At 42.7% G+C, this 13,491-nt stretch overlaps 1 protein-coding gene across 3 annotated transcripts in view; it reads right to left on the minus strand.

The window, feature by feature from the left end:
• Window positions 1-3,269: 3,269 nt before the first annotated feature.
• UHRF1 (ubiquitin like with PHD and ring finger domains 1) overlaps window positions 3,270-13,491 on the minus strand; it is a 38,091-nt gene continuing 27,869 nt past the window's right edge. For all 3 annotated transcript variants that reach the window (XM_067473478.1, XM_060784968.2, XM_060784969.2), the window contains exons 11-17: window positions 12,634-12,740; window positions 12,373-12,535; window positions 8,086-8,223; window positions 7,066-7,171; window positions 6,823-6,980; window positions 6,083-6,181; window positions 3,270-4,432 (exon numbers count right to left, since the gene is read on the minus strand). In XM_067473478.1, coding sequence (XP_067329579.1) covers window positions 4,286-4,432; window positions 6,083-6,181; window positions 6,823-6,980; window positions 7,066-7,171; window positions 8,086-8,223; window positions 12,373-12,535; window positions 12,634-12,740 — 918 coding nt within the window. In that variant the 3' untranslated portion in view covers window positions 3,270-4,285. The remainder of the gene's footprint in view (window positions 4,433-6,082; window positions 6,182-6,822; window positions 6,981-7,065; window positions 7,172-8,085; window positions 8,224-12,372; window positions 12,536-12,633; window positions 12,741-13,491) is intronic.

The raw sequence follows: 13,491 nt of genomic DNA on the forward strand, positions 1-13,491 counted from the left end.
ATTGGTGGAGTTCAGAATGCTCTTTGATATTGTAGGTGAACTATAAATCCCAGCAACTACAACTCCCAAATGACAAAATCAATCCTCCCCTCAACCCTACCAGTATTCAAATTTGGACGTATCGAGTATTTGTGTCAAATGAATGAAAATACATCCTGCATATTGGATATTTACAAGATCATTCATAACAGGAGCAAAATTATAGTTGTGAAGTGGAAATGAAAATAAATAACATTATTTTCATTGCTACTTCATAACTGTTATGGATTGCAATGTAAATATCTGGTATGCAGGATGTATTTTCATTCTCTGGACGCTACAACTGGCCCTCTCTGAGCTGGAGAATGGAGCAAGGAAAGAAAGAAAAGAGATTTTTTAAAATGAAGGGAAATGGAGAAGGGAGGGGGAGAAATAATAATAATAATCTTTATTTATACCCCGCCACCATCTCCCCGATGGGGACTTGGAGCGGCTTACATGGGGCCAAGCCCGAACAACATACGACATCAAAATAAAACCAAACCATGAACAACAAACAACATCATCAAAAGGAGGAAAAAAAACATGAACATAAAAAAAGAAGGGATGGAAGTGAAAGGGGGCAAGATAGGAGGGGAGGGAAAGCAAAAGAAGTGCGAACAGCCCCCTCTTGCCTTGGCTTTAGCACAGCAGGTTAACTGCCAGTTGCACTAAATCTTGCCAATCAAAAGGTTAACAGTTCAAAACCTGGGTCAGGGTGAGCTCCTGGCCTTTAGCCCAGCTTCTGCCTACCTAGCAGTTTCGAAAACAGCAATGTGACTAGATAAATAGGTACCTCTTAAGCGGGGAGGCATTTAAGGCACCCATAAAAAAATGCCAGAAAAATGCGGGTGATTCAATCAAGGAGGAAGTTTATGAACAAAGCTCTTCAGCTGGGAATATGGAAGGACAGCATGCACACACACACACCATAGTCAGAACCAATCACGCACCTCCAAGATTATTATTATTATTATTATTATTATTATTATTATTATTACATTCTTATATCCCATCACCATCTCCCCAAAGGGACTCTGAGTGGCTTACACACAGCACAAGCTGCCTAAAAGCAGAACATATAATGAAAACAATTTTAGAATACAATTAAAAACAAATGAACATATAAACAACTACTAACACTCAAAACAGCGCTTTGGGGGAGGATGGACCATAGATAATGGGATTTGCAGTACCTTCACCTGAATTCCCCCACAGACCACTGTGACCCCCACGAATGAGCGACCTGGGCAAAACTTGGCAGATACCCCATGATCCACTTTACGTCTTTTTGTGGATTGCAGGCACGAAGAGTCGGAAGCGACTGAACGAATAAACAACAAGAGGATTGTGGGAGGACATACCACAGATGGGATTTGCAGTACCTTCACCTGATTGGGCTTCCACAGACCACTGTGACTCACACCAATGGCAGATCAGGGCCAAACTTGACACACAAACCTCCCATGTCCCACTCCATGTCCTGGTGCGAATAGGATGGACCAAGGATGATGGGATTTGCAGTACCTTGTCCAGTTATGCAATTTTTTTGTCATGTCAGGAGCGACTTGAGAAACTGCAAGTCGCTTCTGGTGTGAGAATTGGCCATCTGCAAGGATGTTGCCCAGGGGACGCCTGGATGATTTGATGTTTTTATCATCCTTGTGGGAGGCTTCTCTCATGTTCCTGCATGAGGAGCTGGAGTTGATAGAGGGAGCTCATCAGCCTCTCCCCGGATTCGAACCTGCGACTTGTCGGTCTTCAGTCCTGCCAGCGCAGGGGTTTAACCCACTGCACCACTGGGGGCTCCAGTTATGCAATGGTACATGATTAGTAGTTTAAAAATTGATGAACAATCTAACTGAGGCAACAATTCTGAATGGACCTCATAAAGATGAAGACGTACTATTTCCATGAATACCATTCATTCAAACCAACATGGCATTCAAGTTCAAACGACTTCAATTTGCAATACGCCTTGCATTCACCATGACTATCAATAAAGCGCAGGGGAAATCTTTGCAAGTGTGCAGTTTGAATTTAGAAAACAATTGCTTCTCTCATGGGCACTTACACATCGCATGCTCCAGAGTCGGTAAACTCTGATCTTTGGGTTTATGTAGAAAATGGACAAACCAAAAATGTAGTCAGTCCACTAGGTCAGTGTTTCTCATCCTTCCTAATGCCGCGACCCTTTAATACAGTTCCTCATGTTGTGGTGACCCCCAACCATAAAATTACTGCTATGAATCATCATGTAAATATCTGATATGCAGGATGTATTTTCAGTCTACGGATTAAATTTGGAACAAATACCCAATACACCCAAATTTGAATACAGGTGAGGTTGGGGGGCGTTTATTTTGTCATGTTGGAGTTATAGTTGCTGGGATTTATAGTTAACCTACAATCAAAGAGCATTCTGAACTCCACCCACAATGGAATTTAACTAAGCTTGGCACACAGAACTCCCATGAACAACAGAAAATACTGGAATGGTTTTGATGGGCATTGAGCTTGAGTTTTGGAGTTGTAGTTCACCTACATCCAGAGAGCACTATGGACTCAAACAATGATGGATCTGGACCAAATTTGGCACAAATAATCAATATGCCTAAATGTGAACACTGGTGGAGTTTAGGGGAAATAGACCTTGACATTTGTGAGTTGTAGTTTCTGGGATGTATAGTTCATCTACAATCAGAGCATTCTGAACCCCAGTAATGATAGAATTGGGCCAGACTTCCAACACAGAACCCCCATGACCAATGGAAAATACTGTGTTTTCTAATGATCCTTGGTGACCCCTCTGACATCCCCTTGCCCCCCCCCCCCCCGGGTCCTGACCCCCAGGTTGAGAAACGCTGCACTAGGTTTACAATAAAAATGATTTCTGTTAAAAAACCTCCTTTTCTTTCCCTTCCTTTCATTCCATATAGACACAGAAGGGTATTGAATTGTGAATTTACTTTCGCATTCATTTCATATCAGACTGAGCCACAGCAAAATGTGGCCGGGTTTAGCTAGTTCTTTATACTTTAAAAAGATGGGAAAGCCTAAAGATACTTCTATCTGTGTACAGTTGTCTGTCTTATCAGCGTATAACGGCATTGAGTGTTTGTCGTATATGTATTCTGTGACCAGCTCCGAGTCTCCTCTGGGGTGAGAAGGGCGGAATATAAGTACTGTAAATAAGTAATCCATATTGATGCGGCAGTTACGTTTCGAGACTTTCACAAAAGCCACACTCATTCGAATATGAAAAAGTACTTTATTTTGAGAACTTGTTTGTACAAAACCATATTGAAAAATGTTTCCGTTCCCCCAAACGATATATATTTATCAAGTCATTAAAAAACAAACACACACACACTTGTTCCAGTCTGTTGGAGATGAGCAGTGATTTCCTTTTGACCCTGATTACTCTTAGTGAGGTACCGGCTGTAGAGGTTTGGTTCTTGTTGAGGCAAAACAGAAAACAAGACAAAAAACACCAACTGCGGGATAGATATATTTATATAAAACCATCAAGCCTTTTTCCATTGAAAAGGTTACAGGCTTTAAGATTTGATTTCTAAGTAAGCAGACTGAGAATGAGCAGGGGACGGGACACAGCTAGATGGCAATCTAAAGCTACTGATACGGAATGGCAGCATTACAATTTATAATCTCCTCCTCCTAAAAGACTAAATTTAGTGCCTTTTAAAGGGTGTCAACCCCCCCAAAAAAGGCACTTTCAAATGGCTTTTCGATATTTTCCCCCATGCAGCAACTCTTGAACTGATAATCTTGAGGTAGTAACTTTGATGCAAAGGCCAACAATCCTCAAGAATGAGCAAAAAAGAGAAGTCTACAATGATCCTAAGCTAAAGATCTCATTTCAACATAGTAATAACCAATAATAATAATAATAATGACTGCCATCGAAAATACATCAAACATATGGCCCAAATCCATCACTTAGCGGAGATTGTTCTAGCAAACATGCCAGGTTTATATATTTTTAACTCTTTTTTTTTTTGTTTTAAAGGAACGGAAATGCTTCCCCAATTTGTAATTTCAACAACAAAAGGTCAATCTGCAATCTTTATCAAGCACTACCCTCATGAATACGTTTTGAGTAAAGAGGGGCAAAAAGGGGACTTGTAAGCTTTAGAAAGTCTATCTTGTATTTAAATAAAAAGCCCCATCACAGCCCCGTAAAAAAGGTTGTAAAGGGAAGGGCAACAACGGGAAAAGGGAGGGAGATCAGAAGTGCTTTCTGGAATCACCGTCCATTGCCGTAGCCTGGGAAGAGCTGGCTGAGAAGGCTCTGTAAGGGCTCATTCACTTGCATTGGGTAATTTTTCCCCAAATCATAACGGCAGGCCGGGCAGCTATACACTTCAGCTCGGAAAGACCGGTCCAGACAGTCCTAGAAGGGAAACAACAAGGGCTTAATACATTTTGATTGTGGTGGCAGAGAGAATATCGTCCATTGAGACCAAAGATAGAAGACCCACACTGTTAAGAAACTGCCCCGTGTTTCAATACCAGAAAGGATGACCTAAAGCCTTCTTTTCTTGCTTCGACTAGGCCTCAACAGACCCTGTATAAAAATGTATAATGTCATAAAGGATTACCCCCTGACCTGCTTTATAGGAAATCTGCTACAAAACAGGAGCTTTTTTGTTGAGTTCCATTGCCAGGGAAGCAAATGGCGAAAACAGAAGAACGGCCTTGCCTCAGGGGAGCCTGCTTGTGCCATCAATGTTTAACATTTACACAAATGGTGAACCAGTGCCAGAAGGGACAGTTTCATCTATGCTGATTATCATGCCATCACTGCTCAAGCAGGGAGTTTTGAAATGATTGAACAGAAGCTCTCCAAAGCTTTAGGTCAGTGATTCTCAACCTGTGGGTCCCCAGGTGTTTTGACCTACAACTCCTAGAAATCCCACCCAGTTTACCAGCTGTTAGGATTTCTGGGAGTTAAAGGCCAAAACATCTGGGGACCCACAGGTTGAGAACCACTGCTTTAGGTGCTCTTACTGCCTTTTACAGGGAAAACCAGCTGATCCCTAATCCATGTAAAACGCAGGCATGTGCTTTTCATCTTAAGAATAGAAAAGCATCTCAAGCTCTGAGGATGACCTGGGAAGGAATTCCACTGGAGCATTGCAGCACACTAAAATACCTGGGAGTTACTCTGGACCATGCTCTGACTTATAAGAAGCACTGCTTGAGTATAAAGTAAAAAGATGGTGCTAGAAATAATATCATACGAAAGCTGACTGTTAAAACCTGAGGATCACAACAAGATACAGTGAAGACATCTGCCATTGCACTTTGCTACTCTGCTGCTGAGTACGCATTCCCAATCAATACGCATGGAAACTTGGGATTCGCCAGTGAAGACTACCAGAAATTCATAGAATACTAGAGTTGGAAGAGACCACATGGGCCATCCAGTCCAACCCCCTGCCAAGAAGCAGGAAAATCACATTCTGACAAATGGCAGTCCTAACACAACTGAAGACTGTATATAGCAGTGGTTCCCAACTTGTGGTGCATGGAACACCCGTGGTCCTCTAAGAAGTAAAATATGATCTGCGGCCTCACCGTTACTACACCGTTCCAACGAGAGCAACTGCAAAACCCTCTCATACTGCCGAGGCAACAGGGATGTCGGGAGGGAAAAAGGCTGACTACCCATGAAAGGAGCGACAACAAACCTCCCGACTACTGTTTCTCCTCCTCCTTCCTCCCCCCAAACACAGCCGTTTTAATGTGGCGTCTGGAAGTGGGGATGCCTTGGTGTTGTTTTTAGGCCTGTTCCTGGTGTTATTTGGGGTGTTGATTTAGAAAATTGCATTGGATAGACCACATCAGCTTTAGACTACTAAATATGGTTTTCTGTGGGTGAGCAGATGGCGACTACTGGATGGCATATGTTCTGTATCAGAAACTAGAGCTGACGTGGTCTATCCAATGCAATTTGCGGAATCAGCACCTCAAATAACCAAACTGGACCTAAAGTTGACCAAAAACTGATTTGGAACCCTTTTCGGTGAAGGTCACTCACCTTACACACGTTGTGCTGGCAGACGGTGGTGATGGGCTGGAAGACCACCTCCTGGCAACAGATGCAAAGAAAGGTTTCCTCCACTTTGTTCAGGAACTTCTGCCATAAAAAAGAAAGCGTTTGGATGAGTTGAGGGGCCTTGAGGATTGTTCTCATTTCATGCAAAGGGCCAGAAACCAGCTTGAGCCGACAAAATAGAGCTTGGCAGCATCACACTGTATTACACTATGTTACACAATTTTTGATTCTGGGTTATACATGACATTTCCTAATATGATCTATCATGGTTTGGTGGGACAGACATCCTGCAGCACATTTTGCTATAGTTTTTCAATGTTTTCCAATTCAACCTAGTTTGTGGCAACCTTAAAACAAAGTTTCTAGAGTAGAACAACTATCGTATATACTCGAGTATAAGCCAACCCGAATATAAGCCAAATCACCTAATTTTACCCCAAAAACTGGGAAAACTTATTGACTTGAGTATAAGCTGAGGGAGGGAAATGCAGCAGGTACTGGTACATTTCAAATTAAAAATAGATACCAATAAAGTTACATTAATTGAGCCATCAGTAGGGTAAATACTGCACAATTAAACAGAAAATAACACTTTCAAACCAGGGGCAGAAAATTTTGTAAATTCTGTTACATAGTGATATTACTAGTATTCATTTATTGTACTCCTTTCAGTATTTTTCCCATGGCCCATTGAGGGAAGGAAGGATCTGCATCGTACATACCGGTCCATCTTTAAGGGCTTCGAGGGCTTCGTTCCACAGCTTTGCATTGGCTTCATCCTCTTGGATAAGCGCTTTCTGCTGGGGAGTGAGCTTGTAGGTCTCCCCTTTGCTCTTCTTTGGGGTCACAGCAGGAGAAAGAGCGGGGTCCGACTCATTCCCTGGTTAGAAGAATGATTATAGATGACTCTTTTAGAACAAAAATGAAAGACCTGCAAAAAGACCAACTAAATGCAGTTGACTTACCCGATTTCCTTTTCCGCTTCCCTTTCCCCGGGGTCTCGACCTCTTCGGGAGTCTTGCTATTCTCTTGCTCTTTGCTCGCAACAGCTTCCAGATAGCCTTCGGGATACTGGAGTGGGGTATAGGAAAAGGTTACGCTATTTTAACGTAGTCCTCCAAGAAAACATTATTATTGGACTACGATGGGATCATTTTCATTTGATCTAGGAATCTCTAGGTCCTTTGGGACAATGTGATGCTCAGTTTTTTGGCAGAGGCAGAACAAGAGGGAAAACCCAGAAATCCATGAAGATGACTTTAAAACTATATAGCAATGTCTTAATTCGTGACTTTTCACTTTGACAAAGACGATGTGCTCCTATCCGGTTATAAAATGAGAAGGACTGACTATAAAACAAAAACATTTTGAATACAAAAAGCACTGCTTGAATAGCAAGCAAAAAGTGGGTGCTAGGAATAATATACGAAAGCTGACTGGCATAACCAGGGGATCATAACCAGACATAGTGAAGGCACCTGCCCTTGTGCTTTGCTACTCGGTTGCTGAGTACGCATGCCCAGTGAGGAATTCATCTCACCATGTTAAAACAGTGGATGTGGCTCTTAATAAGTCATGTAGCTTTCTAAGATCTACAGAGATACTCGTGGGAACACCTCAGCAAGTGAGAGTCCAAAAGTGGCAGGCTAAAAACTGGAATGTCAATCAGTGGCTGGGACTGGATGAGAAACTCCCCCCTGGGCACCCAGAAGGTTGGGCGACCTGGAAGGCGCTGAACAGACTGCACTCTGGCACCACAAGATGCAGAGCCAACCTTAAGAAATGGGGCTACAAAGTGGAGTCTATGACATGCGAGTATGAAGAAGAGCAAACCACAGACAACTGACTACAATGCAGCCTGAGCCCTGCCACATGCACAATGGAGGACCTTCTTACAGCGACACCAGAGGCACTCCAAGTGGCCAGCTTCTGGTCAAATGACATTTAGTATCATGCCAAGATTTTAACTTTGTTTGTGGTTGTACCTGAAGGGTCAGCCCCAGTTTCTTCATCCGCTCCTTCCCTTCCCGAGTCCAAGGGGCCGGCTCCTCATCATCCCTCCGGAGCAAATAGCGCCACACCAAGAAGCCAGATTTCCCTGTTTCGGGCCAGTATTTCACCACCTTCACAAGGAAACAGGGAGAGTTTCATTTTTTATTTCAAGTCCTTTTTGTCAAGTACATAACACAATCCGTGAATAGCTCATACACAGCAATTACATATACACATTATATATAATGGAGCATTACTGTATTATCTGTTCATGGATAAAAATGTTAGGCTTATAAAATAAACTTAAACAGGGGAAATATGGCGAATGCAGGGGCAAAGAAAGTTACGTTGGAAAGTATACTTTAAAAAGGACAGAAATCAGAGAAAAGATTGACAGGAGCGATATATATATTGATGATCAAAGATGATAAATATATCATCAAGAACATCTATACACATTAAAATGAAAATATGTATGTGTGTGTGTGTTTGTGTGTGGGGGTGTCCATTTACCCAGCAAGCTCCTGCCTCCACAAAAAGCTATCGCTCCCACTACTCAGGAGACACCAATGGCCTTTCCTCCAATAACACTGCAGGTTATAGAGAGAGCCATTAACATGTACAATGTCCTCCACAAACACAGGAATGGGAAAACCCAGGCCCTGTGAGGGGGGAGATGTGTGCATGCCCCATTGGGCTCTTTTCTCAGCCCGCCCTCCCTTCCTTCCCTTTCTCCATCCCTCCTCTTCTACCCTTTTCAGCATTCTTTCCTTCCCTCTCCCTTTTTCTCCTTCCTTTCCACTGTGTTTACTTTGTTCTGTTTCCTTCCTCCCCTTCCTCTTTTTCCCTCCCTCCATTGCCTTCAACCCTTTTGTCCTTCCCCCCCTTTCGTCTTCCCTTCCTTCCCTCTTTCACCTTCCATCTTACCTTCCTCAGGTTCATCCTTCCTCCTTCCCTTCCCTCCCCCCCTTGTCCTTCTTTCTTTCTTTCCCATTTGTCTTTCCTTCTTTCTCTTTCCTCCCTTCTTTCCCTCCATTCCCTTTCATCCTTTCTTCCTTCTCCTTCCTCCCTTTTGTCCTTCCCTTTCTCCTTCCATCCTTCCCTTCCACTCTTTTGTCCTTCCTTCCCTCTCTCCTTCTTTCCCTCCCTCTTTCTCTGTCCCTCCTCTTTCACCCTTCCTTCTTTCCTGTTTGTATTTCCTTCCTTCTCTTCTGTCCCTCCCCTCCCTCCATTCCCTTCCACCCTTTCGTCCCTCCTTCCTTCCTTCCTCCTCTTCTCTTCCTACCATCCTTTCCATCCACCCTTTGGTACTTCCCTCTCTTGTCTTTTCTTCCTTTCTCCTTCCTTCCCTCCTTTCCCCTTCACTCTTTCGTCCTTCCTTCCTTCCTTTTCCCTCTTCTCCTTCCTTCCCTCTTGCCTCTCTCCCTCTTTCTCCTTCCCTTTCTTTTTTTTTTGTCCTTCCTTCTTCTTTCCCTTCCTCCTTTGCATCCCCAGGCAGCTAATACTAGCATGCGCACCCCAAGGTAAAAAGTTTGCCCATGTTTGATCTACATTGATAAAAAGTGGTGAAGCCAATACAAGTATTGTACAAAGACTAAGAAAAGTGTGTTCACGGTTAATGATAAAGATATTGAGGAAAATGTGAAAAGGGGAGAAAGTTTCAAACACCCAAGCTAAAGTAAAGTTACGTCTGTGATCACACATGTAATAAGATATGGATCGGAGGGGAGGGGAAGGAAGCATGAAATGTTGATGGCGGACTGATGATGATTGGAAGGGATTTTGAAAAGCAAAAGGTGCAACTCAGTCAGAGCGAGGAAACAGACTTACTTAAGAGAGAAGGCTGCGAAGTGTGAACAGACAGGAGTCAGGAAGGAGGAAGTTAAGACTCAGTTAGGAGAGTTAGGTTCAGCTAGGATTATGAGAAGACAGCGGAAGAATTAGCACAGACAATTAGGACTGAGGTGCACAATAACAACAAAGCCTTGAAACGCTATTTTGAGGTGATCTTACTCTTCTATGGCCCTGAAAGATATCCAGAAAATGGCAGTGATTGGGTTCAGACACTCAGCATCTATGGGAGCTGCAGTGGTTCAAAGGGAGAGATGCCCTTTGATGAGATCTTAGGAGCGGAGACTCATAATGAGGAAACAAGTGGACCCTCGCAGGCATCTCTGAAAGCAGGCGTCCCCAAACAAAGACCCCCCAAAGTCATTTACTCGGCCCCTGCTCTAAATGTTAAACTGCTGCAGCCATTCATGCCTTGCCGTTACTCAACCCTCTTTTTGCTCCTTAATTCTCCTTTCAATTCCTTTCTTCTCTCTATTTTCCCCCAAAACAGAAGGAAATCTCTCCACCCCATTCCTGCTCCCTCCAAATCAGAGGGAGGAAGGAGGGGAAAAGGAAAGGAAAAAGAAAGGGAGGTAGGAAACAAGGAAGGAAAAGAAGAAAAGTAGAAAGGTAGGAGTAAGAGATGGAAGGAAGAAAGGTTGGAAACAGAGGGAAGGAAGAGAAGAAAGGTAGGTAGGAAACCGAAAGAAGAAGAAAAAGGAAGAAAACAAACACAGGGAAGGAAGAGAAGTGTCATGTCCAGCAGTTGATGGTGGTTGGTAGTGGAATGTGTCAGAAATATTAAAAATAATTATGTATTTTTTATTTTAAAAATTTGAGTGAAACACTAAATGAGTTAGTAGGCTGAAGCCTGTTAGTCAGTGGACCAAAGCTAGTGTCATCCTGAGGTGAGTAGGCTGAAGCATTTTAGAGCTAGTGTTGTCCTGAGCCGAAGCCTGTTAAGAGTCAGTGGGCCAAAGCTAGTGTCATTCCGAGGACAGTGAGGTAAACCTCTGTGTGAGAGAAGTCTCATGTGTGAAGCTCCAGTGTATAAAGGCTGCTGTGTGTAAAGCTCCTATGCAAGTTCGGTCTGGGAGGAGGCTCTGTGAGAATAAAGCTGTTTATCTGCATAAGAAAGAAGTCCAGCGTGGAAGCAAAGAAGGAAGTATAACGGACTTTATTTGTGTTGTGGAAACTTTGTTATTGTCAATAGTGCAATTATACTATTTTACAACAAAGAAAAGCCTCATATGGAAGAGATAATATTGGTCTGTGTGTTTTTGTTCTTTTTATCCCTTTGGGCTACTGGTACTGGCTCACTCTGCTGCTGATCATGACCAGTAGGGGGGGTGATGCTACAAAAGGTATGGAAAGGGGTTAATCTTCCTCCTAGTTCTAAAGGGCAAAGTAATCTGTATGTAAGTACTTACAGAGGGCAGTGATAAGGGTGGAGGGCTGCACAGACAGGATGCAGCTGTGATCAGCTACATAAAAAGAACCGAGCAGAGACTGCTCTTTGGAGAGAAGTATTTGTCATACTTGGCTGTGGATGCTGGTGGGTTTTTCCCCAGGTTGTGGGATTGTGGTATCCTGGCCTGTCTTATGAACTCTTGGAACCTTGTACCTTGAAGAACCTGGAACCCTGGTGAGAACCCTGTTACTGTATCTTGTGTGGAACCTTGATGTACCTTGAATCCCTGGACTGACTCTTGACTATGTATTTTGGATCACCCTTGAACTCTGGACTCTCTGGCTTGACCTTTGGAACAAGGACTACGCTTTCGTCTCTTGAACCTTGGACATTATTCAGTGAACTCTTGGCATTTGACTCCCGGACTGCAACCTTGACTACGGTGTACTCTTTCTCCTGAACCCGTGGTTGTAGTATTCTCCTTGATATAAGTCTTCGCTTTGTATCTCTGGCTGTGTGCTATCGTTATGTTTTGAACTTGAACCTTGAAAACAGCCAAATGAGTAAGTGCTGCTTTAAGTAAAATAGTTTTTGAAGACAAGCTGGGTGTTGTTTTTGGTTCACCTCTGCCTGCATACTGGCAGAGCCCTGGATCACGACAAGAAGAAAAGTAAGTAGGAAACAGAAATAGAGAGAGAGAGAGAGAGTAAGAAAGAAAGAAAGGAAGGAAGAAAGGAATGTAGGTAGGAAACAGAGAGGGAAGGAAGTGCCTGTTTCTCAGCCTCAGAAAAGGACAAAGTCAAATCCCCTTTGAATCAATCTCAGCAGGAAAACTCTGTGAGAGTCTGAAACAATTTGAAGGCAACACAACAACAACAAAAGCTAAGTCTGGCCCCCAAACAGTCTGAGGGATGCTGAACTAGGTCTCAGCTTAAGTTTGAGGACCCATCTTAAAGACTGAGGATCAGAATAACAGACAGCATCCCCTTCGTCCCCGAAGCACCAAGTTTCCTCTGCGTCCTAAAGTATATATGCACACCTTGTAGATGCCGTCGTAACGGTTCCCTTCCTTGGGGGCATACTTGCTGTGCCTGCCTCCTTTCGCATTCCGCACGACCCGGACGGGCTTCCCGGCCCTCCAGTCCTTCGCCTCGGAGCCCTCCTTGTCGTTGATGGGAGCACTGCAGTTCAGTGCCAGAGCCCTGACATAATGACATTACATCAAAATATGTGAGATGGCGAGACCTCCATAAAGTCAAAAGCAGATGGAAAAGACGAGATTTTTTGTGCGTTGACTCACCTGTTCATGTTGGTCAATTTCTGATCGCATGACTGCTCTGCCGTGCGCTTGTTTCCAGAGAGATCCCGGCCGCCACTTCCCGTGTAAGTAAAGGAATTCCCATGGTCCTGAAGTAATATAATATTATATAGAGTTCAAATCCAAGTCTGCGAACTGCCAGTTCAATTAGTTGGTCAGCGACAGAATTTTTTGTTCCTGGGTTATCAATGTCATTTCCGAATTTGTTATATCATAAAAACATTGAAAAAGCTAATAAAGTGCAGACATCCTACAGCACATGTTGCTATACTTTTTTGATAAACTTATCATCAAGTCTCAACCAATTCAACCAGATTTGTGACAGCCGCAAAAATGAAGTTTCTGGAGTAGAACGATTTTCAAAGTAAGGACTGCACAATTCAACAGGAAATAACACTTTCAAACCAGGAACAGATTTTTTTTCATATTTTGTTACATAGTGTTATATGAAACTATTATAATAATTTCATATAACACTATGTAAAAAAATGGAAAAATACAAAATATAATATCAATCTGTTCTTCTATCTATACACATAATAAAAGTGATTTTTATGTGTGTAATAAAAGTGGAAAAAAAAAGAAAATTTGTATATGTATGTGGCAGGGTGTCCACTTACACAGATAAGCTCCTGCCTCCACAAATAGCTATGGCATGATGTGAGTTGTAGTTCATCCACAACCTTACGCATTTTGTACAATTAAAAAATTGACTTTTTCAAATAACCTGGGCAACGCCGAATACCCAAGCTAGTATTAAAATATTATAGTTTTATATAACACTATGTAATATAAAAATACAATATATTTCTCATATATATATATATATATATATATATA

This window comes from Anolis sagrei, chromosome X, assembly GCF_037176765.1.
Source record: "Anolis sagrei isolate rAnoSag1 chromosome X, rAnoSag1.mat, whole genome shotgun sequence".
Lineage (NCBI taxonomy): Eukaryota > Metazoa > Chordata > Lepidosauria > Squamata > Dactyloidae > Anolis > Anolis sagrei.